The 27,789-nt window shown below is 38.7% G+C and overlaps 1 protein-coding gene across 4 annotated transcripts in view; it reads left to right on the top strand.

Annotated features, from left to right (window-relative positions):
• The window catches only part of FAT3 (FAT atypical cadherin 3), a 760,616-nt gene that overhangs the window by 336,015 nt on the left and 396,812 nt on the right, over positions 1-27,789 (top strand). For all 4 annotated transcript variants that reach the window (XM_069080441.1, XM_069080440.1, XM_069080439.1 and 1 more), the window contains one exon: positions 26,382-26,696. In XM_069080441.1, the coding sequence (XP_068936542.1) occupies positions 26,382-26,696 (315 nt within the window). The remainder of the gene's footprint in view (positions 1-26,381; positions 26,697-27,789) is intronic.

Raw genomic sequence — 27,789 nt, 5'->3', positions numbered from 1 at the left:
AGATAACCCATAAAAGCAAGTTCAACTGCAGAGATTATAGAAGGACCCAGAAGTGCTAAGGGTGATGCATTGGAAGAGATGGCAAGGCCCAGGGTTCCTTAGGTCACATAAGGGAGTCAGATGACAGTGCTGGGGAACTGTAGGGCATTGAGACAGGGCAAATGGTAAAGCCTGGAGGACCTCTGGAGGCAGAACACAATGCAAAGCATGAGAATCCTTCACCTCTCTGGAAATAACAAGGTTGCTGGTTCCTATCTCATCCGCATGAGTAATGAAGCAGCCCAACAAAGAGGGCAGGTAAGGGGAGAACACCCTTAGTGGTGATGAGTCTGGCCCAACTGTCCAAGATGGATTGCCTAAGGCCATTTGGGAAAACCAAGGTGGGAGGCAGGTTTCTATAACTTCTAGCCATTGTTCCTGGCTCTGCTCTCTGGGGCTACGCAAAAGGGTACTTTCTAGATTGGGCAGTGCATAGTATAAAGGAAGGAATTCTAGTTTGAGCAACAGAAATATAGGTCCAAGAGTTGGCTTGACCATGAATGTATTTGATGACCTTGGGTTAATCAGGGCTAAGTCATTCTCCTTGTCTAAGTCTTGGCTCCCCCTTATATGATGTCTAAGTCCAATCTCACCCCCCAAGACTTCTTTTTTTTTCTTCTCTTTCAAATCATTAGGGATTTTCTTCCTCTAAAGTATTATTGACTCCTTTTGTTTTTTATACTACAGTCATATAAGTGATTAACACTTATAGTATACTCCCTTATAACCCAGAGAAAACACTTGAACAAAACTGAACAACAGTATAACTGAAAGCATTCCATTTCTGTAGTCTTTCAGCTCTTTACCTAGAGAAGTGCTTAATCAGTTATCTTTCAGAAATAAGATTAGTTCATTGCATTTAATCTGAATCCATCTACCTTTTAGGGATATTTTATTTTATATTATTATAGTTTTAGTGTATGTTCTCCTGGTTCTGCTCGCTTCACTCCATATCACCCCATAAAAATCTGTGTCACAGGGGACTTTTTAAGGCAATAGACAGCATAGGACCTTTGGCAGGCTGAATTTTGACAAGTCAACCAGCAGTTTTGCTTAAGAAAGCACTAGCAAGCACATGGAATGTTGGAGAAATTTCTAGCTTGGCACAAACATGGAAGTCTATCAGGAAAGCGTCTTATAAGTTGGAAATCAAGGGGATGTTCCCAGTTGGGGAATGGCTGAACAAGTGGGGCCATGTGATTGTGGAGTACTATTGTGCTATAAGAAATGACAAGGGGGTTGTTTCAGAAAAAAAGTGGAAAGACCTGTATGAACTTATGCCAAGTAAAATAAGAAGTATCAGGATATCATTTTCATGGTGATGGCAGAGTTGTTGTTTCCAGTCATACTGGTATCTGACTCTTTGTGACTCCTTTTAAGGTTTGCATGGCAAAGATCCTGGATTGTGTTACCATTTCTTTCTCCAGCTCATTTTACGGAGGAGGGAAACTGACTTGCCCAGGGTCAAACAGCTAGTAAGTGTCTGAGTCTAAGGTCTACCTGACTCCACGCTCACTACTGTGCCACATAGCTAGGTGCCCAACAATAATGTAATGATGGATCATCTGTGAAGGACTTGACTATTCTGATCAATACAGTGATCTAAGACAATTCCAAAAGACTCATGCTGAAAAAATTCTATCCACCTCTAAAGAGAGAACTGATGAATTTTAAGTGCAAATTAAAGTATAATTTTCTCACTTTATTTTTCTTGCTATTTTGAGATATGACTAATATGGAAATATGTTTTGCATGATTTCACATGTATAATTGATATCCTCTTGTTTGCCTTCTCAGTGGGTGTTGGAGGGGCTGGGAGGGAGGTAGACAATTTGGAGCTCAAAATTTTAAAAGGAAAAGAATGTTTAAAATAAACAAATAATTAAAAAATTAAATATAAGAAGACAGTATATAAAGTGACCATAATTTCTAACAGTCATACTGAAGGTGATGTCACAATATTGCCAACTGACACCTTTCCTAGGCCCAGAATTGAAGGAAGTGCCAGATGGGCAGGTATAGACCTCAGAAATCCTGTATGTTTTAAATCCCATAGATTACTTCTGTTCCAATCAAGCCCTGTGACAGAGTCCCCAAGTCACTCTTTGGGCACACTCTCTATATCTTGACACTTTCCACTATAGTGATCCTCATTTTTCACAGAAACTAAAGCCCAGACAGGTTAAGTAAGCTGCCCAAAAGTCATGTAGAGGTGATGAGCATAACTGGGATTAAACACTTCCTTTGCTTTCTAATGACTACCAATTATATGGCGCCTTAGTCTTTACAAGGTACCTTCCTCACAAGTTTTAGCATAGATTCAATTATCTAATGACTTTTGGCACATGTTTCAATACTGACCAAATCCTGGCAAGCCATTGTGGAGAACCCTTATTTATAACCCTTATTTATCTTTCCATTGCATTTACTTTTTCATTTTCATCCTTTCCCACCGTTTATCTTTTCCAGGCCTAGGTCTGTGATCCTGTGATTAACTCCGCCGCCCCCCCCCCTCGGTTATGAAAACTTTGGCTTTTTGAAAGTTTCACCCTTGTCAAAAGTAAAGTAATTTTTAAAAGCCATGTGTGACAGAGCATAAACGTCAGCACTCGGGAATGATATTTTTTTTTTTTTTGCAAAACTGTAATGGTGTAATCTATTTTGTCAGAAGCCAAGGTATAGTTCCATCAGGAGACAAGGGAAAAGAAAAGCCTCACCTTAATTTACCTCTAGGCATCTGATCAACAATGAGAAGTGCCTGGGGCTACCTAGGTAATGACACTTGAATAATACAGTAAAAAAAAATGCATAGACCAGTGTCTGCTTTTGATGAAAAGTAGAATTTCTCAAGTTAGTAAATGAAATTTAACCCACATATGGTCATGTAATTATGACATGATGCTCTTAATCTTTGTCAACATTAAATCAGGTAAAGGAATTTAGCAGACTGAGATGAGATCCCTTCTCTCTCCCCCTCCTTCCATTCCCCAAGTTCATTATGAAAAAAAAAATTGAACAGAAGTCTTTGGATAGGACTGATATTGTGCAATAAGGAATTGCTCTAAAATTAAGAAAAGTCAAAGTTTCATTCAGCAGCCTCCTGATAGGAGCTGTTCTATATTGCCTGGTTCCTTTGGGGCTCAACTCATTATAGTAACCATCAAATGAGGATTCTTCAGCTGGGGCTACTGCTCATGTTTGCTTTCAGACTGTATAGGGAACACGATCTTTAATTAGTTCAGGATGTAAAATATTGCATGGAATGTCCCAGGCACATTTCCCTTTGTTGTCTAGGTCAGCAAATGTGATTCAGTTTTAATTGTTGCTGAGATATTATCTTGGGCTTGTATTCCTAGAGTGCCTTTTACCAATTAATGGCAAGGTACTACTGGGAAATCATATTACATTCTTTAAACCCTGTAAATAGTGATGCCCTAATAGGCTATCTTTGGAGTATACTATCAGGAAACCAGTGCTCTTAAGGCAATATGCCTGTGTGCGCAAGGGTGAGAGCTTTGTACTGAGTAGTTTAGATATTTTTGGTGAAAATGTTTTAATCTATTCCTTCCCAACTGCCTTAATTTTTCTAGATAAGTACATTGTGGCCCAGAGAGGTTAAAGGATTTCCCTGGGTTACATCATTGGCAAGTGTATGAGACAGAATGGAACCCAAATCTCCTTGATTCATGTATACCACTCATTCCATTACACCATGTTGCCTATTTCTGTCTCATTCTTTAATTTCCTTTGCGTTTTAGTTGGTTTCTGGTTTTCTAACTGCTCATTATAGAATCTTTGAATTACCTCATATCTCTGTGATTGTTTTGGACCAATTCATTAGTATATGACATTGGTTTACATTAGAAGTTCCACCCCCGATGGGTGTTGGGTTTTTTTTTCTCTTCTTTTTGGCCTTGTAATAAATTCTTTCAGTGAGTTTTTATGTGTACACATTTGTCAGGTAGGTAGTCAGCTGACAATTGGTTTCTTTCATTCCCAAGACATTATACCAAGGAAGATACTGGTGTGACCCTAACCTAAAGTAATTTACAATTTAATGTAGGAGACAGGATGAGTACTTCATAAACCAGATATGAATGTCTTTTGTAGTAATACATAATTAGATCAGCACTAGGCTTCAGATAGCACTTGACAGCAAAGACATTTAGAGTGTGATTCAAGTGACTGGAACTGAGTGGTAGTGTTCTGAAAATATAATACACACATACACACAAATTGTATTAAGCTAAATATTACCCCTGACAGAAATGAAAGGAACTCTCAAATCATCTGTATACTCTGAAGGATGGAGTAACAAATACAATTTTAAAATCATTTGTTTTTGACACTGCATTGTGATTTGTGCCAGCATTTGCTGATCCCAGTGTTCTCTGAGTTCATAACCCTTCAATCCAGCAGGATTGTTATGAGATGGACACTTTATAAACTTTTAACAGCCCAAATCCAAATATGAGGTGTTACTATCACACCATAGGATTATAGATTTTAGAGCTAGAAGGGAACATTGGGCTTGAAATCATCCCCTTCTTGTTTATAGATGAGAAGAGATAGCTTTAAACGTTAAGTGACTTGTCCAAGATCACTCAGGTAGTAGAGCTGATATTTCAAAACCTGGCTTTCTCACTTTAATCCAGGGGTCTTTCTGATATGCTGTCTCTTGCTAGAGTAGCTAGTTGGTTCAGTGCAAAGAGTTCCCATCCAGAAGTCAGGAAGACTCATCTTCATGAGTTCAGATGCATTCTCAGACACTAGTTGTGTGACCCTGGGCAAGTCATTTAACCCTATTTACTTCAGTTTCCTCATCTGTAAAATGGAAGGAAATGGCAAACCATTCCAGTATTTCTGTCAAGAAAACCCTAAATGGGATCTTGAAGAGTCAGATACAAATGAAACGTCTGCTACCTCTCGTATCATATTTTTCTGTTCAATGCCTTTTCTGAGATATTAGCTCATGGTTTAGAGTAGCTTGGGACTTTGGAGGTCATCTACTCTACCCTACCCTCCTCATTTTATAGATGAAGAAATTGAGAGCTAGAGAGGTTGTTTTGCCAAAGGTCATATAGGTAGTCGACTTTTAAGTTACAGAGGAATTATGGATCAGTACAGAGTTCCTTTGAGTTCCTTATATTGATAAAATCACAGGTCTAGAACAGAAAGAATGAAAAAGGCAAATTTATTGTTGTTATTCAGGATGCAAAACTGTGTGCAGTATTAACTTGATCCATGCTGAATTTTTGCTTTAAATTTCTTTTAAACTGCTGAGCTTATAGAATTCTACAATGTCAGAGTTGGAGATGAAAAGAGATACCATGTATTTTAGTAGGTATCAGTAAATTATGCTTTTGTACAGCCAGAGGGAACTTAGAATAGTTCTTACATGTTTATGTTTTACATTTTTATTTTACATTGTATTTAAAATATAAAAAAATCCACCAAATTCTTCTTAGCTTTCAGGTTGTACACAAAACAGTGTCAGAACTGTTTTGCTCACCCCTGAGCCACAGTAACATAAAGATCATACACATAGAGTTAAAGGGACCTCAAAAGCCATCTGGTCCAAATGCCTCATTTTACAGAGGAGGAATTGAGGTGTAGAGAGATTCAGTGATCTGGTCACACAGGTATTAAATGGTGGAGTTGAGATTAGAATTCCACCGGTCTCATTCCAGACTCCCCTCATTTTCCATTATACCATATTGCCAATCAAAGACTTACCCTAAACCTCATGGCTAATACTAGTTTTGGGTCCCTCTTCTTTGAAGGTCCTGCCATGTAAAGGTTACCACTGCCAGAGAAGATAAAAATAATAGATAAAGAGAAGACTACTGAAATTGAATTTATGTATGGGTTTCTTAACACATGAATGTTATGAATTGGGTGTTTAGAGGATCCAACTCATTGTGGTTTGACTAGCCTTTTTATTCTTGGCTAATTTCCTGAAAGCTTCCCAAATTACAGTGTCAATGGCATGTGAAAACATTCTTGTGCCCAAGGATTGTGTTTGACAGCAGAGACAACGATAAGGTATTTGAGAGACTTATTTGGTTGCAGAACGGCTGTTACTTAGTAGTTTAATATTGGCACTCTGCAGGAACCCATGCAAATGGCTGATTAGTCTTCCCTATTAAAAATAAAGCATTTTTATAGCAGATTTTAAGACACTATGTCAGCCATGTCATTGAAGCACCAGATTTTAATGGGATATGAGTAAACTTATTGTGCTTTTTACCTTCCCTCCCCATTATAATTTTGGTTGATATGAGAACCATTTTTATGCTGATGGACTTCATTATCTTTTGCACAGTATTTACACGATAGCGCATTCTACTGCAGACAATTTCTGTGGGTGGATGCCGTGCATGTAGTTTTGAAGGATATGTCCAAGTCTCTCTCATCTTTCCTTTAAATAAGTCAGTCAACGAATATTTATTAAGTGGCTATTACATGCCAGGCATTGTGTGCTAAGTCATAGGAGCCAAAGACAGTCCCAACTTGGGGGTCACAGTTTAATGAGGGAGATTAAATACAAACAACTTCACACAGACAAGATAGAAGCAGGTCAAAGTGGGGATAATCAGCAGAGGGAAGGCATTAGCTTTGAAGCTTTGGGTAAGTGACCAGAAGTAGAAGATTTTCAGATGATTGATTCTCAGGCCTTCAGAAGGGCACACCCATTCCTGTGAGAGGAGATATGTATACACATCTAAGACAAATGACAAATTTTAAACCTGAACATTTAAGGTTTTCCAAAATTTGACTCCACTCTACCTTTTAAGCTCATTTCACATGATCCTTCTTCATTTATTCAACAGTCCAGCCAAACAGTATTACTCTTACCCATACTTTGCATTTCATCTTCTGTGACTATCCTCTTTCTCAAACTATTCCCTGCTCTTTTAGTGCATTCCCTTCACTTCCACTTGCCAGAATTCTTCTTTAGAAATAAATTGCTGCGGCTGTCTGTTGTTTTTGTATCACGTTTATTTCTCAATCTACCTTTTCTCCTTTTGCTCACCCAGTACCATACCTTTATGATACAGATTTAAAAAAAACAAAAGATGAGGACAAAGGGCACAGTACAGTAAATTAACACATCAAAACAATGTGATCGCATAGGCAGCCTTATTCCATACTCCATAGTCCCTCCCTCTTTTTATATTTCCTTGGGGCCAGTCTTGGTAGTTAAAATTTCTTAGCATTTGGTTTTTATTTTATTTTGTTATTTTTTCTTTTGGTTATTTTTTTCCAGTTTGCATTGCTGTTATTATGTGTATTGTTTCTCTGGTTCTGTTTACTTCACTTTGTATATACATTTCTGTGTGTCTTTCCACATTTCCCTCTGTTCCTCTCCTAGCCCTCTTCTTTTGCTCTTGATGCCCTGCTTCTGGTTTTTAGGATTCAAAACCATAAATCTGCTTCTGTCTAATCCTGGAAATTCCATTAGTGCCTTGGGTCTTCTTACTCTGGGCCATCTACTCATGCCTGTGACTTTCCAGCCTCCTCAACTGAGAATGTCCCTCTGTAAGAACCCCCCGCCCCTGCCTTTTTCCCATAGATGAGTTCCTCTTGGGCTTTCATTTTTATGGAGACCCAAATTGACCTTCATTCTCTTCTTCCTTCTGTTTCTGACTTCTGAACCTCAAAACCATGTTTCTTTGCTGGGCACCTTCATTCCCCCCCTCATCCCCTCACCCCCTTCCCCACCACCATGCTTTTCAGCTCCCTTCTGTGTGTTGTCTGCATCAGACCTTCTGCAGTCTCTCTTCCAAGTCTTTCAACTGAAGCTTCCACGTCCAAAGTTATTGATGATATATTATAATTGCAAAATCAAATGTTTTTTTCTCAATCTTCATCCTTGAACTCTGCAACCTTTGAAACTTTTGATCACTTGCTTTGAAGCCTCTTCTCATTAAGTTTTCATGACACTACTCTCTCTTGGTTCTCCTGCTATCCATTCAGTTGCTGTTTACCCTTCTTCTCTGCTGCTTTTTCATTCTTGTCACCCCCAGTAAGGAAGAGTGTTTTAGGGCTGTGTCCCCTTTTCTTTTTGCTTGGAAGCTCATCACCTCCCATGGGGTCAGTTACTACCCAGCTGCAGATGATTCCTAGATCATGTATCTAGGTCTGGTCTTCTCCCTAGGCTACATGCAATGCCACAAGTGTTTATTAAGCCCTTAGTATGTGCCAGGGATTTTGCTCAGAGCGGGGTATAAAAAGAAAGGCCAAAATACAACCCCTGCCTTCGAGAAACATACTTTTTAAGAAGCAAAAGCTAAGTCTTGCTTTATCAACTGACGTTTGGATTTCTCAAACTGAATGTTTTATGGGCATTTCAAACTCAACATATTTAAAACCAAACTCAGTATCTTTTCACCCACATCCTTCTGTCTCCTTGAATGTTTAAGTTATTGTCAAGGGTAGCACATCCTCCTAGTCAGTCACCCAACCAGTCTCACTGCCTTGATGTCATCCTTAACTCCTAACTTACTCCCTACAGCCCATTGTCAAAACTTGTTATTTCTACCTTCACCACATTTCTCATCTATGTCTCTATCTCTTCACTCACAAGCACAACTCTATTTCCAGTCCTCATTTACTCTTGGATTGACTACTGCAATATCCTTTTCTTTGTTCTCTCTGCTCATATCTCTACCCACTCCATCCTGTCCTCCTTATCTGATAAGGAGATTTTTTCTGAAATGTAGCTCTGACCATGTTACATATGAGTCCTGTCTTTCTCAAAAGCTCCTCCAAGTGTTGATGCCTGTTGCATCCAGGATCAAATATAAACTGCAGTGTCGTATAGAGCTCATCATAATCTGGTGCCTTGCTTTATTTCCAGTCTTCTTACACTTTGCATTGTAGCAACATTGATCTATTTGCAGTTCCTGCAACATGACCCTCCCTCTCCCCTTTTTGCACCTTTGTATCTTCTGTCCCCTGCCCCTGGAATGCTTTACTCCCTGATCTCTGTTTCTTGGTTTCCCCAACTTTTGTCAAGACTTGGCTTATATCCCAGGAGGGGACTTGACTCCTTCTACAAAAGGCATTCCCTGGTATTAATTTGGCTAATGTGCCTTCCCCTCTCAATGTTTTCCATCTACTTTGTATTTATCTTGCATCTACATGTTGTCTCTTAGAAAGTATGAATCTTGAGGGCAGGAACTGGGTTTTTTATCATTATTTTTATTTATTTTGCTTTTTTTTTTTTTGGAGGGGGAAGGAAGGGTTGTTGGGGTTAAGTGACTTGGCCAAGGTCACATGGCTAGTAAGTGTTAAGTGTCTGACGCCAAATTTGAACTCAGGACCTCATGACTCTGGGACCAGTCTATTTACTGTGCCACCTAGCCGCCCCAGGAACTGGGTTTTTCATATGTGTGTGTGTGTGTGTATATATATATCCAGCTTTCAGCATAGTTTCTGGCACATACTAATTGCTTAGTAAATGCATGTTGGACTTGACTTGTATTTAAAAATGGGTATTAATCGGCCAGGTGGATTAAAGTGTGAAAAAGTGGAGGTGAGTCTAATTAAAGAGTTTATTTGCATCATCCAGGTGAATGAATATGAAATCTGAACTTGGGTGGTGGTAGTGAGAATGATGAAAAGGGAAAAGTTTATGAGAGATTTTATGGGAGCCAAATCCTTAAGACTTAGTGACTAAACGTTGATATGAGTGATGGGGTGGAGGAGGAATTAAAGATTGATTTTGGAAAGGTTTTGAGGCTGAATAAATGGGGAAATGGCCAACTAGGTGGTACGGTGTTTAGAGTGTTGGCCCTAAACTCAGGAAGACTAATCTTCCTGAGTTCTGACCTCAGACACTTACTAGCTGTGTGACCCTGGGCAAGTCTCTTAATCCTATTTGCCCCAGTTTTCCTCATCTGTAAAATGAACTGGAGAAGGAAATGGCAAACCATTCCAGTATCTTTGCCGAGAAAATCCCAAAATAGAATCATGACCTAAGTGACTGAACAACAGCTACAACAAATGGGGATATAGTTTCACCATTGATAGCAATTAGGATAGGTAGGGTAAATGGGCTTAAGAGCCATAAACTAACTCTTTGAATAATTTCTGTGTATATAGGGGGAGGGTTGGTAAATTTGGTTTTGGACATTTGAGTTTGAAGTGTTGGTGGTACAACTAAGTGGATAGCCACTTTCGTCTATTGTGGTAGTATTAGTCACAGGAAAATTTTTTTCAGGGAGATATTTGAGTTTTCTAAGCTGAACCTCTACTATTTTCATTTCATTTTGCTTTTTGTGTCTTTTCACTCTCAGAATGTCATGGTTCACTTTATATTGTGGTTCAACATCAAAGCCAACTGACCAGTTGTACATGGGTGATGAGTATGGCAGAAATAAATCATTCTCTGGCAGGTTATTTATCCTTTGTTCTAATGCCTACAACCCACTGAAAAACTGAACATCTCAGCAGCTCTTAAGGGCAGAATCAGCCCCCAGAAAAAGAAAACTCTATGGTGATCAGACAGCTAGAACTCCTAAGATCCTGTTAGTAGAATTTTTCTGTTATTTATAATCTTAGCCTCACTGCATTAATTAAGCTAAGAGTTATTCTGCTGCTGGTCTCTGGGGTATTATAGAGGAATTGCAGTCTGTGTTGGTGGAGGGAACATGCTTCCCAATAAAGTCAGTGTTCCACTGTACTAAGACTCTGAACAGCTTCATCCACAGCTTTATCTTGGAATAGAGGTGATCTTTGCTTTTCTGAGACTGCCTGGAGTTGAGGCGCTGCCAGGATCCATCAAGCTGGAAAAGCTTTGAATGTAGGCCTAGCAGGAGAAAATAGGCACTTGTGCCCCCAACATTTCCTTTTTGCCTGACAGAGGAAAACTAATTTTAACTTGAAGTATTGTTAGCCTATCTCAAGCTAGCCCCATACATCTTGATTTCCTCATCAGTCAGTCTATTTTCCTATCGGTACTGAACTTTTCTGCATTGATACTTTTCATATGATACATATCTTTTGTAACATTGGGTATCTGAATATGGGCTTGCTGAATGTAAGTTTTTACAAACATGGTATTGTAATATCAGGCATTGTTTTGGTATTTTGAGTTATCCTGAGGTACGTAGGTATGTGGAATCAGGAAGCCATGTTCAAATGCAGCCTCAGACACTTAGAATGTATAAGACTCCTCTAGCAAGTCACTTACCTCTCTCAGCCTCAGTTTCTCCACTGGTAAAAATAATGACACTTGTCTCACAGGCTCATTGTGAGAGTCAAATAAGACATATTCACATATCCATAACTAGAATACACACATACACACATGCTAATATGTACAGATACATCCACATAAATAGTGCTTTGTAAGCCTTAAAGTGCTATATAAATGTTGGTTACTATTATCACTGTTATTATCATTATCCAGATATGTTATCTTTATTTGGGGGGCCTCACATCTGTGATTTTACTGGTGTCAGGCACTTAATAGGGTGAGGAAACTTTCTCTTATCAAGGCAGTTTCTGCCAAGTAACAGTCTTAGAGAGTTCCCGGGTATACTGAGACATTAAGCGACTTCTTGAGAGTCACACAAGATCTGTATGTCAAACAGAGGACTTAAACTCACATTTTCTTGATTACAAACCCAGCTTTCTATCTGATGAGGGATGGCTCACACTATATCTTCTGGGTTATTACATACTATTGGATCCTCCTGAACTGCCTTCCTTTCCTGTCCTATGCAATTTACTGTCTTACTTTGCGACTTAAAAAGTCTAAGACTTGTTTGAATAGACTGTCACATTTATAAATAGGAAAAATATTAGCAACCTAATTCCACCACTTTCTGTCATTTTTTACCCCCACATCTGTAGCGGCAAGCACCCCAAGCACGTCCTCAGGGTTTGCTGCCCATACAGGTTCTTGGATCTGCTTTGTTAAAGGAAAGCAACTCAAAATGGGTTAACAAGCTTACTTTAATCAGTCAGACATATATTGTTTACCTTGTTCAGGAGAAAAGGTCAGCACCCCGAACTTCAAAGTATACAGGCAGAATTATCAAGACAGAAACAGATCAAGTAGACAGATTTCCAAACTGTCCAACCATTACATCCATACCCAGTCAACATCTGGGTTTTTCAAAGGGGGGGGGGGCTGGACAACGGCTTCCCAGAATACAGATCAAATCACAGAACACTTCTCAAAGTGAGCCCTCAAAACAAAGCTACACATCAGGGCTTATATAGCCTTCCCCTGGCTCAGAGAATGTAACAACCTTATTGACTCACTGGCCAATCAAGAAGTATCTACTGAAAAACAAGCCTCCCACCCCAGGCTTCAGGTGCACTTTAGCCTAGGGGCAGGGAAGATCTTCCAAATCTGCATTCCCATTACAACATCCCAAATTGGGAAGTAGTTTGTTTACCAATACCAAAACATGAGATCACCACTGGTGAAATTTTATTTTAAAGAAAACACAAATTTACTTGAAAAACCGGCATTTAGATTTATTTTTATTTAAACAACTTTCACCAGGTACACAAATAGAGGAATTCCTTAAGATATAGCCTACCTCCACAAATACCACAGCATGGTTCTAACAAAAAATAGTTTGAAGGAAAAGGTGATTGATTCTCTGGCGTCCTCCCAGCACCTCATTTCAGGGAATTGCTATTCATATACACTTTGTATGTTTGTGAATGTACTTGCATATCAAATCCTCTTTTCAAGATCATAATTAAAATGCAGTTTTTTCCCCCTTTCTCCTCCCTTCCCCCCACCCTTTGGGGTACTGGCTTATAGAATGAGTTTGCATTTGTCAAAGTTCTTGTTGGAACCTTTATTGCTCAGATCTGAGCAAGTAGACACATTTCACCACAATTAAAAAGAGAAGATGAATGCAAGGCTAAAGTGGATGTTGGAGGCGGGAGCCATTTAATGGATGGAATGGGAATGGAAATTGGAAAACAATCCAGGAAATCTATAGGAGATGAGAACAAGAGAACTCAATTAGAGAGAGCAAGACCTTTCTTTCCTTTTGGGCTCTGGTTATACCCCCCTGAGCCTTTGCCACAATTATAGCTTGCTTCCTTGCTTAGGGGGAAAAAGCAGGAAGAAAAACATTTGTTGTTTTCATTGTGTAGAAAAGAGACAAATTTTCAAAAATTCTATTAATTTGTCCTGTTTACAGTAAAAGAGCTATAAGTAAATTAACCAAACCTAATTACCAGACTGTTATACTGTCTAAGAGATTTAGTCAATGCTTTTGACAAGGAAAATAAAAAGCATTTTGGTGAGGTTAAAACCTCCAGAGATGATAAGAAGGAAAAAAAAGCCCAGATTGAGATTTTAAGGTTGAAAGCTTTTATGAAAGGGTTTTTAAAAACTAAATACTATTAATAATGATTGTTACTTTACATAATATATATGGAAAAACACTTGTTCATTTGATTTTTTTTAATTTGAGTACTTTTACATAATTGTTTCACATAGCCACCCCATTTTAAGCCTTTATCTACCTCTCACCTGGATTGTTTCAGTGGTATCCTAATTGCTCAGGTAGGTGGTAGAGTGGATAGAGTACCAGGCCTGGAGTCAGGAGGACCTGAGTTCATATTCAGCCTGGGATACTCTGTGTGATCCTAGACCAGTCACTTAATACTGTTTGCCTCAGTTTCCTCATCTGTAAAATGAGCTGGAGAATGAAATGACAAACCACTTCAGTGTCTTTGCCAAAAAAAAAAAAAAAGCCAAACCCAAATGAGGTCATGAGGAGTCGAACATGGACAAAAAAATGACTACGCCCCCAAATTAACTTATATTTATAGATAGATAGATGGATATAGATATAGATATACTTTAAATATACAAACATGTTCTGTTCCCTACTAGTTTGTAAGCTTCTTGGGGGTAGAGTATTTAATTTACTTTTTGTCTTTGTATACTCTGTGCCTAACACAAAGAGTGCCATAACACCAGACACTTCTTGAATACTTGTTGATTTATAGTTCAAGTTTTACTAGTTACAGTTTACAAATCACTTTTCTCAAAGAATTTTGTAAAGTGGGTCATACAAATAATTTTGTGTAGACTGAGCCTCTATTAAGATATAATTTAGTCTAACAGGATTTTTGTAGTAGTTGAGACTTTTTCTTATGAGAATAGCTCACATCTACTCTGTGTATAATTTGTATGTAATTATCCATATGTTATGTGAGGGAAACTTAGAAAGTGAGCTCCCTGAGGGCAGGGACTTTTTTAATCTTTCATTGTATCCCTAGCATTTATTACTGCAAATAAGTGCTTAATAAATACTTTTTGATTCATTGATTTTACAAAGAAGAATCTGAGGTCCTGAGAATGGATGTAATTAGTTTGTGATGACATTATCTAAAAGATACTATTGTTTGTATTTGAACCCAGTTCTCCTAATTCCAAATCTTGTGGTATTTCTACCACATACTCTGACTGTTAAGAATTTTTCTTGTTATGTGAGTTAGTGATTGCATGTATCTCTGTAGATACGAATTTGTTTGATATACACAAACATACAGACTCACATATGTATGCCATGTATACACACACACACACACCCCAATAAACATTAAAAGGCAGAGACTCTATAAACATATCATAGGAAAACTTTCAATTTTCAGGACTGTGGAGAAATTCTGTTCAAAAAGGTGATTCCTCCCCCTGCCCAAAGCTACATTTTAAAAGTAATGTCTTCCATGCTTTAACAATAGCCTCATTCTTGTTGCCATAAGAGAGTGGTGAGTATCTTTATTGTAAGAAAATAGAGTCTGAGTGTGAGTGTGTATGTGTGTGTGTGTGTGCGTGTGTGTGTGTGTGTGTGTGTGTGTGTGTGTGTGTGTTGGGCTTGGATACATTTTCCCTTGTCATTAACTCTGAGTAATTCCTCTTTAAATCTCAAACACTTTTGAGAGGAAAGGAATACTTTCTACAGAAGCGTGACTTGAATCTTAAGTCCATTTACTCAGGCTCGGAAGAGTGTCCAGTCCAATCCCTGACACTGATCATGCCCCCTTCCACAGATGGTAAGGAGTGAGCCTAAATAGAATTAGAGAGTGGATAATACCTGATGGTGCATCTGACTCAACATTTTCATCCTACAGGAGGAGATCGAGCTTGGGTCCTGACATTTTATTAAAAACCCCATAGCACTTTTTAAAGTGGAGAGATATTAATTAACCCCATGCTCTGGCCAAATTCTAGTTTCATTAATTAATTTACTGCCTTACACAACAACTTTCCTTTTAGCACATAGTTGTCTTTATTGATTGCTTGTGTCCTCATTAGTCTGAGGTGTGGCCTTCCCTCCTAGAGGTCATACATTCTATCAAGGGGGTGGTTGGTTTAACCAGACTTTGAGACCTCTGCATTTGGTGCTTTTTGCTGCCCCTCCATTTTTTTCCCTGACTCTAAATCTTGCGAAATTTGAGTTTACTTAGATAATCAAATGGCTTTCTGAGCTTACTGATGGAAGTATTCCCTCAGGATGGTGCAGGGTGCAACCCATCTGAGCCTACCAGACTAGTATGCTTTTACCCTTGGCTTATCTTAAGACAAGTGGGTCTTCTTTGCTTTCTGTTAATATTCAACTACATATCTGTCAATGAACAGATTGTTGAGTACAATAAAAGGTTTTTTAAGTACTTATTCTTCATAAGGATCTGTCCTAGGTGCTGGTGATACAAAGAACTAACTAAACGGGCCTTCCTTCAGGGAGGTTACATGATATTAGGAGAGATTAGTTATATACATGTAAGTTTATTAAAATATATTCAAAATTAAGACGAGGTAATTTTGTCAAATAAGGCACTAGCACTTGAGGGATTCAGGAGAGCCTCATGATGGAGTAGTGCTTGAGGTCAACTTTGAAAGAAATTAATAGAATTTAAAAGGTGAGAAGGGAATGCATGCCAACCAGCACTAAGGCATAGAGATGGACTGTTATGTGTGCTGATCAGCATCAAGGCCAGATGAGAGAGATTGTAGAATTTATGGAGAATGATACATATTTAAGATTAAATGGCAGGTGGGAGTCAAGTGTTTAAATGGTAAACAGGGTATTTCAATATTGAATGGGATTTAAATTTGCCATTGCTACTTAAGACAATTATTTTTTAAAATTGAAACTTAAGGTTTGAAAGGGTATCAGCTTCCCTTACCTCATGTAACATCTAACTAATGCAGTCAAAATGTCTAACCCCAAACCTTTATACTTCAATGTAAGCCCATTTTTCTTTCTATGAAGATAGAGATAGCTGATCCTTCATTCTTTTAATTTATCAGACTATGTTCAAATCAGTAGGTTACATGGTACTACCTAACACCACTAGAACCTAGGCAGATTCTAGAAGAGATATGATTATAAATAATAGTATTTACATGTATAATATTTTAAGATTTGCAATTTTTTTTTGGAGGGCAATTCGGGTTGAGTGATTTGCCCAAGGTCACATAGTTAGGTTCGTGCGCGCGCGCGTGTGTGTGTGTGTGTGTGTGTGTGTGTGTGTGTGTGTGTGTGTGTGTTGTGTCTGAGGCCGGATTCAAATCCAGGTCCTCCTGACTCCAGGGCGTGTGCTCTATTCACTGTACCACCTAGCCACCCCCCTTTTTTTTGCTTTTTCTTTTTTTGGAGGGCAGAAGGAGGGGCAATTGGGATTAAGTGACTTGCCTAAAGTCACATGGCTAGTAAATGTTAAATGTCTGAGGCCAGATTTGAACTCAGGTCCTCCTGACTCCAGGGCCAGTGCTCTATTCACTGTGCCACCTAGCCATCCCCAGGTTTGCAATTTTTTAACAGCATAGTGGTAAGAGCTTATTGATGATTCCACATATACTCAGAAGCTTAAAGCATGGGTAACTTTGTCTGCATTATTTTTCTCCTCAATCAGTCTGCATTTATTAAGCACTTGTTGTATGTCAGACATCATTTTAGATTCTGGGGTTACAGACACATGTGAAATAGCCCTTGTCATCAAGGAGTTTACATTCTGTCTAGGAAGACAGCATGTACAAATGCAGTCATCTGCATGCAAGCTATGTACAAAATAAATGCAAAGTAATTTGTAAGGGCAAAGACACTTCTAATAGCTGAAGGATCAAGAATAAACTCATAAAAGAGGTCATCTTTATGGAGTGTGCAAATTAAAGCAGTTTTCCTCCTTTTTTTCTTTTTTCTCCTCACCTAAAACAAAACAAAATTTAAAAAAACTTAGTTAATATGGAAATTAGTTTTTTCATGACTTCCTATTTGTAATGGATTTTATACTTCCTGCTTTAGCAATGAGAGAGGGAATGGAGAGGGAGAAGGAAAGATGTTGAAATGATAAATAAAATAGAAATTTATTTTTAAAAAAAGACCTTGGGGCAGCCAGGTAGCACAGCAAGTAAGAGCACTGGCTCCAGTGTTGAGAAGACCTGGAGATTGAATCCTGGGCTCAGACACTTAGCATCCACCCAGAAACACCTGGCCGTGTAACCTTGAGCAAGTTACTTAACCCCAATTGCTTAAAAAAAAAAAAAGTGAAGATGGTCTTTGAACTGAGCTGTGATCCTGAGGGATGCTGAGATGTAAAGATGAGGGAGGAGTGGTGGCTAGGTTGCCTAGTGAATAGATCACTGGCCCTGGAGTCAGGAGGACCTGATTTCAAATCTAGCCTCAGGCACTTAACACTTAATAGCCATGTGACCTTGGGCAAGTCACTTAACCTCAAGAATGCTTTCTTCCCCCCTTCCAAAAAGTAAAAAAAAAAAAAAGATGAGAGAGGAGTTCATCTTAGGCATGGTAGATAACTAGTTAAAAGATGTGGAGATAAGACAGCAATAAAGCAAATATTTTTTTCATTGTTAATAAATTCCCAATTATATTTTTCAAAATTTGAGTTTTATACATTTATAGAACTGAAAAAAAATCCCTTTTAGCAGGTATGTTAGTTAATGCCCATAGGTACATGCCTTGGAAGAATTTGTGCAGTACCTAAAAAAGAATGCAGATGTTGAGAAAGTAAGAAATAATATGCAAACCAAAACTGTAGTCCACAACCTTGGATTTGTGTTTTTTCAACTTCACCATCTGCTGGTGTTGCTACTAGAAAATCAAGGCATGGCAAAGGCTGTGCAAAAAGAATATTTTAACAATCGGTAGGTATGATGTATATGCATTGTATTTTTTCTGCCAAGAGTTCAAAGGCAGTGAGACTTTTTAAAATCTCTAGCTAAATTTTGGAGTCTCTGGGTTCTGAGCTGACCAGGAGTACTGTCCTTTCTCATTAACTACAAACAAAAGCTTGAAGTCAGCCCGAAGCACTTTTCCTTAATCTTACTCCTAGCTCCCTAGGTTAAAACTGTGGTAAATGACAGGGAATCAAGGCAGCTTCAATTTCAGTTTGTCATTGTTTTCAACACCTGCCATGGGGTTTTCCTTTTACTTCTGTAGAAATAAAAGATGCTTAATCAATAGGAAATTACTCAGATATAAAGGAGAAGCATGGAATCTAAATTTGTGTTGGAGAGACCAGAGCGTTCAGCGCGGCCTCTTCTTCGTGGGGATATGCGCCTTTGCATGTATGTGTGTGTGTTTTGGTCCAAGACCTGTAATGTCATTAGTTCTTGCAAATTCCTGGGAGAAAACTCGGTCAGTGCAGATTGGCACCTGGGACAGCTAATAGCATGGTGGATAGAGCACTGTTACCGGATTCCGGAGGATCTGTCTTCAAATCCAACCTCAAATACTTGGCACTAGCTGTGTGACCCCTGGGCAAGTCACTTAACCTCAGTTGTCTTGCCAAAAACAAACAAACAAAAACAGATTGACCACTGTTTGTCTTAGAATTTTATCTTCACCACTTAGAGGTTAAATGAATTGCCCAGAGTCACTCAGCCAGTATGTGTCAGAGGCAAGACTTAGGCCCACCTACTTCTGCCAGATTTCAAGGCTCGACCTCTATGCACTAAGCCAGACTTGTCAACCAAGCATCCAAGGCTGAATTAGATTAAAATGTAATTAAGAAATATTCAACAAAATAAATAAAAATACAATATAACATAGATATTGCAAATATATGTTTTTAAGTCAATATGTGGCCTGTAGGCATCCTTATATAAGGTTTAATGGCCCTGTTTCTATTTGAGTTTGATATCACTGCACTAAGCCCCCGCTGCACAAATAAATAAAACAAAACATATCAAGAACATCTTCAAAGAATAAAAATGTCAAGTCAAATCAACAAGCATTTATTAATTAAATACTTGTGCCATACTAGGTGATGCAGTGGATAGGCCTGGAGTCAAGAATACTCATCTCCCTGGGTTCAAATCTGGGCATTGACACTTCCTAGCTATGTGACCCTGGGCAAGTCACTTAACCCTGTTTGCCTTAGTTTCCTCATCTGTAAAATGAGTTGGAGAAGGAAATGACAAACCGCTCAGTATCACTGCCAAGAAAACCCCAGATGAGAGGTTTCTTTCTATTGGATTTTCTTGGCAAGGATACTGGAGTTGTTTGCCATTTATTTTTCCAGTGGATTAAAGGCAAACAGGGGTTAAGTGGCTTGCCCAGAGTCATATAGCTGGGAAGTGTCTGTGTCTGGATTTCAATTCAGGTCTTCCTGACTCCAGGCCCAGCCCTCTATGAACTGGGCCACCTGGCTGCCCCTCCATTACACTATGCTATCTCTCAAAAGAGTATCATACCATGTGGTATTCCATGAGTATCTTCAGGTCTTCTGTGTCTGAAATGCATAACTTACAAAGTTGGATTTTTACAAATACGCTACCTAGAAAGCAGTTCATGGTACTCTTTGAGGGGAAGGTCTGATGGAGATGCTCCTTTGAGATGCGCCAGCACTCCTGTTCCACCTTCTCTGGTTACCTGTGACACTGACTGGTGGCTTTGGAGCCATTGCTGAAGTTTGAATGACATTCTGTTTTGGGTAGGGTGTCATTTGAAGCCACCTGGACAGTGACATATGGGAAAAGTAGTAAACAATGAGAAGAGTCATTAATCTGTGTTAAAGTGAATGATCCAGGTATTTCCATAACAGCATGAAGAATTCAGCTAATTTATACACAGGTTTTTATCTTTATTTTGTTTCAAATATTCAGGTCACATTAAATGAAAATAGCATACGTCCTTTTCCTTTTGAATATATTTTTATTTGAGAATAAAAAAGAACAATTATGGCTAATATATGTTCATGCTGAGATCAACTAATTCTGGTTCAAGCTGTGCACAGTTATACAGTGCAAAATAAATTAATATTATCTATTTATCTACTTGCACAATTAAATAGTAAAACACCAAAGAATTCTAGTTTTCTTCCTTTGTTATGAAGAAATTGCAAGCGCTACATTAAATAAAACAAGTATATGAACATATGTATCTTCCCCTCCCACTCAGAGAAAAAGGTAAGATGAAAGAGGAACAGAAAGACTTAGATGATTGTACTAAGAGAAAAATTAATGAAAGAATGATGGGGCCTGGTGACTTATGGGCAGAATGTTGTGTTCTAATACTCAAACACTAGATAGCTAATTTAGAAGCTGATTGAACAGGATGTGTGTTTTTGCTATATTATTCAATCCTAGAATTTCTGACTGTGATATCCATTTGTGCTAATTTTTCTTAATTAGAAGTAAATTTGCTCTATGACTTACAAGATTGGTTGAATTCTAAAAAGGGTTGTCTCATCTGGAACCTTAGGTAGGAATTTTGTTCTAATGGAGACCCATAAATATTTAGAGAGCACATAAAATGTAAGCAACTGAGTAGCGGGAAAGACTACCAGCTGGGGCCTGGGAATACCCAAATACTCTGGAGTAGTTACCACCCTGTTTTGTCCTCTTTGGCTTATTCCCTTCCCCTTTTCATTGCTAGCTACAGGGAGCCATGCTACTGATGAGTGGGGGCTGGGCCATCTTATTCTTATCCTTGTTCTTTGAAATTGTATCTTGTTCTGGTCCCCCTGACTATCTCCTCTGTGCTCCTAATAGCTGATATAGTAAGTTAAGTTTATAATGTAAGTATACTTTAAGGTAACAATGTAGGACGTAAAATTGGAAAAGGGAACCTAAAATGTCACTTAACAAACTGCCCCATAAATTGTGTGAATAACAGGTATTTGCAAACTGTCTTATAAATTAGGGGGGCATTGGAGCCACTGACAGCTGCCTCATAAATTAACTAAGGCCACATCCAGAGACTATGTGTTAAACTAGGGGGAGCCAGCCAAGCTCAAGTGTAATAGCCCCTTAAGTCCTGCTAAATACCCTTGGTCTGTAAGCTTCACAGATGTGCAGTAAGACCAGGAAAATGTTACACTGATGAACCTAAGGTTTTGCTAATAACTTTGAGATGATGCAGACATGTCACTGAACCAAACCTAAGGGACACTAAGCCTAAGGGACATGGCTAAGAGTTAGTCGGCTCCCACCACCAAAACCCTATCAAAATGAGACCCCAAACTCCTGCCCTTGGAGCAGCACTCTACTTGCCAAGGGTTCATGCTGCCAAGTGCTCCCCATTCCTATCTGCAGTTTCCTAAGTGATTCCTTGTGCCTCCCTGCCGCCCATTCCCTTCCCCACCACTGTCTGCTTCCCTCCATAATCTCGTCCTGCCTCCCATGCCCTCCGCCTCTGTACTCTCTGCCTTATTAAAGTGTGATCCAAGCATAAGCCCACTTACTGCCATCATGCCCTTTCCTAGTGAGTGTCTAAAGTTCAGCCATACTTAAACTGCCCTACCACCCATTAGCCAAAGGGACTCCATCACAGTTTCTCTTTCCTTATAAACTGGGAGTAATAAGACAGAGACTAAACTGTTTACAGCCACCTCTACCTTGAACAGGCATGGCACAATGAGTTCATTGGTAGAAAACAAGGGTGGACAGATGAACTTCATGTCCCCTCCCAGGAGAATTTTCCCCTTATATGGGTCCCGAATCAATGAATAATTCTGTAAATTAATGAATATTTCACCATGGTAATCAGAAACCTGTTGAAATACTATGCAGTGTTAATTATAATAAATACATATGTAAATTGTAAATACTCGGTTATGTGTGAATGCATCAATAAGCCTTATTTATTGCTGAGGTTTTCATTATTTGTAAGCTTAAAAGGAGCCCATATTGCCATAAGATTGCTCAAAGTAATATTTTTCTCTAAAAAGAGAATATGTAACTTTTGGCAACCATGGTCACTGTGTCTTTAACTTTTTTTTTGGTGGGGGTGTGCAGTGTGGAGCAATTGGAATTAAGTGATTGCCCCTGGTTACACAGCTAGTAAGTATCTGAGGTTGGATTTGAACTCAGCTCTTCCTGACACCAGGCCTGGTCCTCTATCTACTATGCCACCTAGCTGCCGCTACGGTCACTGTGTCTCTAAACATTTAAGGAGCCATCAGAGAAAAAAAAAAAGACTTGTCCGTGTTGCTGCAGTGAGCCAAACGAGGACCAGTAGATGGGCATTTGGATTGGAGGGTGGAAGACGTGTGCTCAGAGCCAGAGGACCCAAGTTCACTACCTGTGTGATCCCAGACAGTTTACTTTTCAGGCCTTGGCTTCAGTCTCCTCTTCTGGTACATGAAGGGCTTCCAGCTCTGAATCTCTCTAAAGTTACGAGCTGGTAGATTTGTGGAGTAATAGGTGGGGGACTTTCTAAATGTTTAAATTTATTGTATGACTATCTACTGTATCTGAAGCACGAGGAAAGGTTTTGAATCAATCAATCAGCCAGTATCAGTGATGTGTTTACTATGTGGCTATATTGTGCTGGGCTCTGGAAATACAAAGACAGAAGTGAACCAGTCCATGCCCTCAGTCTACATACATTCTGTTGGAGGAGATTTTATCTGTTTGTCCAGCTAGCTAGCTAGATACACACATAAACACACAAATATATATATTTACATATATGAAAATTAAATGCAGGATACTTGGGTGGGTGTGGAGGTTTAGGAAAAGCCTCCTGCCGATCTGCTGTCCTTTGACTGAGTTTTGTGCAAATGTCTCATTGAAATCTCACTCTTTCTGCTAAATCCCCTTTCACTCCTCCTCCTGCCAACATATAGACTGACCCAGTTCAATAATAGACGGTATTGCGTAGCAAACAAAGGCTCTTTTTCTGCAAAGTGTGAGGTGAAATATCAGATTATATAAATATATGCATTGCATATAGCCTGTGTGATAGCTAAAGAGCAGAGATATGCTTTGGTTGGAAAAGAATGAAAAAAATAAAATAGGAGACTGCAGAATCTGGCTGTTGGCTGTAACTAGCATTTTGTTTACTCAGCCCCTTTTTCTGAGATAGACAAGCTCACAGACAGGCTTCATAGCCTCAAATTAAAAGCATCTCAGATTACGCTGATCAGTTGTCTAATTTAGGCAGCATTCATTTTCATGACCATTATTTAATTTTCTTCACTACTTCTACCTCTATTCTTTATAATCTGATACATTTAAGAGGGGGGGGGAATTCTTCTCTATAATTATCTTAAATTATGATGCCCAAGATAAGTATTTTTCTTCCCCGCCCCCCATTCCTTTTTTGGCCTGGACTTTTTAATATTTACTTCTGAGGCTGTTGTTTATTATATAATGTTTTCATTATTGACAGAGTAGTATTTCTATTCTGACTTAAGGCATTTTCTTCAAAGTTCAATACATGTTTCATCCATTTTTTCTATACCAAGTCATTATGTAGCACATATTTCCAAAAACAATAAAATAGTATTCTCTTGTGTCCCATAGCAGATCCCTTTTTAGCTTTTCCTTTGGTCAGTTATATTTCAATAGCAAGAACAATGGCTTTATGTTTCTTTAAATACAGGCTGGCTTCTGCTTAGATTTCTCATTAACTCCCTCCCCACTCCTAATTTTGGAGCTTAAATTTTCAATCTAATTGGGTTACAGCCCCCTGAATAGTTTAGCTGTTCAGAATTGTAAGCACCGTTGAGGATACCAAAGGGGAAAGATTTATCAGCTTAATTGTTTTTGGAGAAGTGCCCTCTTCCCCACATAGTTACTGTAGTTGGCATCTTGTTTATCCATAATCAACAGGCAGACTTATCAGCCTAATTCAGTCAAACTCCCCAGGATGAAAAAAAAAAGCCCAAAGAGTCCAGTAACCATTTTGGAAGGCAAGCTCTTTCTCCTTTCACAGTGGAGGACTTTAAAACCTTCTGAATTCTTTCTGTCAGGCTCCTCACACAGCCAACAGAATAATTTAGAACCCTTGAGGCAGAAACCTGAGAAATGTTCAATTTTAGATATATTTGTGGAACCCAGGTAGCTAGCTTTTTGCCCTCTAAGTGTTTTGAGTAAGAGTTATTGGGGCATCTGAGTACAAAATGTTTCCTCTAAACTTTTTCTTCTGCTATGTGTTTTCTGGTTGAAACTTGTCAATGACAAAATGGTGACAATTGTCTCATACTTGTTTAAAATTGTTCCTAGTCAGTGAGTTTCTCTTAAAGCAGACCACAGTTCAGTGGGGACTCTTGGAAGACTGTTATTGATGGTGAGTCCAGCTCATTCCCAGAGCATGCTGGCATCACTGGGTTTAAACAAATCACTTTTTGTAGGAAATGATAAATGGAGGATGTTTTTCAATTTATGTAATTAGCATTTGTAGCCATCAGGATTAAAGTTAAGATTTCTCATGTTGCAGAACTTATCTATGCTGATAAATAACCAGTAACAATTTTTCGAGGAATATAAAAATGTCACATAGCTTTGCATGTGTTGTTGTGATTGTTGTCGTTTCATTCAAAAAGGTCTGGGAAACATAAAACAGTATTTTATATTTTTTGTGTAGAAACATGGAAGAAGAATTCTTTTGAGGAAGCTTTACTATTCAGATATAACGTAGTCATTTTCTCCGCTGTCTGTACCAATAGGAAGCAAGCAATAAAAAGTTATCTAAGTTTCATTAAGGCTAATACTTTGAGCCTATTTTCTGAACTTATCTTTTTTTAGAGCTTCTGTCAAGATTTCAGTATTTGTTACCAGTGGAAAGAGGGCAAGTTTTGGGAGTCAGGGCACCTGAACTTGAAACAGTGTTCTTCCACTTACTACCAAGTCATTCTGGGAGCCTCAGTTTATCATCTGTGACATAATGGGGTTAGAACAGATGCCTCTAAGGTTTCTTCATGGTAGATTTCTGGAGTCCCATTGCATTTTAGATCAGTTCTAGGGTGAAAACCCTACTCTTCTTCTCACCCCAAAGGTAGAGAGGGATAAGTGTCCCAAGGGTCACACAGTAAGTTTTCGAGGCAGGTTTGGAACACAGATCTTCCAGAAAGTTGTTTTCAATACGAATATTGAATTCACCTCTGAGAACAGCAGAGGATTATAGCTTAGTGCTCCAAATGGCAGTCAGTGAATCCAATGTCCTCTCGTTAAATATGAGGAAACTATGGCCAGGAAAGGTTGTTATTTGATTACTGTCACCTGGGTTGTAAGTGGCAAAGTCAGTGGTCTAACCTATGCCCTATGACTAAAAATGCTGCTTTCTCCCTTGAGAGCGAAACCCTTAGCCTGAGGGAGGATGTTATAAGAATGACTAGGAAAGTCTCTGTAATTGGAACAAAGATGAAAAGAGGCTAATATATCGCAGAGATATGTTTCATACAGGCATACTATTTTTTAGAATTGAACTTTTCTAAGTGTAACTTTGTTTTATAAATAATTACTAGAGGAGCCAGTAAAGGACCCTCCATGAGTATTAAAAAAAAATAGTTGTAGATGTTGATTAAAACAGCAACAACAAACAACATTGGAATGGCCCCAAATAATGATAAGTCTCTGTCATTAGTTTGGTATGAGTTTCAGTGCAAATCATGTTCTTTTTCTACTCTTCTGTTTCCTAACTGTATAGTAGGGGGATTAGGCACAACTCAATTCTTCTCAGCTAGGTAAATGTTTATTCATTTAGGTCATCTCTAAGGCCTCTTATATCCCTAAATAATAATAAAAATTATAATTACTGACATATGGCACTTAGATACTATGTGTTTTACACTTATTATCTCATTTGATCCTCACAACAACTCTGGGAGGTAGGTGCTATCATTTTCCCTGCTTTATAGAGTAGGAAACTGAGGCAACAGAGATTAAGTGACTTGCCCAGGGTCACACAATTAGGAAGTATCTAAGGCCAAATTTGAACTCAGACCTTCCTGACACCAGATTCAGTGCTCCTTCCATTGGGCTACCTAGCTTCTAGATGCCAGATTTTCTTAAAATGAGGTAAACTTGAATTCAAGGAACTATAATTAAAGTGATTGATTTGAATGACCTGTAGTAACGTGTGGCATTGCTCTTACAGGGGTCATCTATACTGCTGACATTCTTGATCGAGAGACAACTGGGTCATACTGGCTGACTGTGTATGCCACTGATCGAGGGGTCGTCCCGCTCTATTCTACTATCGAGGTCTACATTGAGATCGAAGATGTAAATGACAATGCTCCTTTGACCTCAGAGCCCATTTACTATCCTGTGGTCATGGAAAACTCTCCAAAGGATGTATCTGTCATTCAGATCCAGGCTGAGGATCCAGATTCCAGTTCCAATGAAAAGCTAACCTACAGGATTACAAGTGGGAATCCTCAGAACTTCTTTGTCATAAACATCAAAACAGGTAAGGAAACATCTTTCTGTCCCCATTTGGTGAGCAGTAGAGCAGTGAAATCCATCCATCTGACACTTGTTATTTAGATTTATTTCTATTCATTTTCTGGTTATCACCATGTTCTTTTTCCTGAGGCAGTGTTTGGAAAAGGAGACCTATCCTCTTGTCTTTTAAGTTGGTCTTAATTTCAGTCGACAAAGTCAAGTGAACTAATGGAATGGAGATCAGTTTTTTTTTTTAATTTAAAGCTCAGAGGTAGTGTCAGAATCACCTTGGTTAATAATAGCCAAAGTTTAGAAAGCCTACTGCCCACTTCATTAGCTCTTTTAATCAGAAGTGGAACTTAGTCCTTAGAGTCTATAGGCAAGATTGCCTGGTCGTTCCTTTCTGACCCAGATTCTTTAATGCTTGACTTTAATCAGAACTGTCCTTTCTGCTGAATCTTGATGGCTCAAAGTGTGTATGTGTGTGTGTGTTTGGGTGTATGTGTGAGTGCCCTATTTTAATTCTCAATGCCATATTTGTAAGTGTAACTACCCTTCAATATCTGTCATTATGTAATAATGCAGAATAAACACAATTTACTAGGAAGCTCAAGTTTGAGAGAGTTATTCTTGCTATTTGAATGTTCTGCCAATCTGAGAATTAGCCAGATAAACTTTTGTGTCATCACCCTCATTGTTAAAAATATTTCAGAAATGTAATGGTTATCTTTTCTGTCATAATGAGTTCTGGGTAAGTAAGTGGATGTAATCAAAATTGACTTTGATGAGTGAGGCAGTAGCTGTGCCTAAGGATTATCATTCCAGACATCAGTGATTTTTGTATAGGACTATAGACAGAGATATTGAGGTATAGGAGTTTGGGCTGAATATGTACTGAACCCAAGAAATATTATGCAACTTGATTTGTAAATAATTCCCTGTTATTAGCTTATTTTCTTTCAATTAGCATTTTTCTCCTAAAAGTAAGAGACAGAAGACAGTGTGTGTGTGTGTGTGTGTGTGTGTGTGAGAGAGAGAGACAGAGAGAGAGAGACAGAGAGAGAGAGAGAGAGAGAGAGAGAGAGAGAGAGAGAGAGAGAGAGAGAGAGAGAGAGAGA

The sequence above is a fragment of the Petaurus breviceps genome, unplaced genomic scaffold, assembly GCF_028583685.1.
Source record: "Petaurus breviceps papuanus isolate PSGF00001 unplaced genomic scaffold, PetGlider_PUasm1.0 91133, whole genome shotgun sequence".
NCBI classification, from domain to species: domain Eukaryota; kingdom Metazoa; phylum Chordata; class Mammalia; order Diprotodontia; family Petauridae; genus Petaurus; species Petaurus breviceps.
This window is presented reverse-complemented; position numbering and strand designations above follow the sequence as displayed.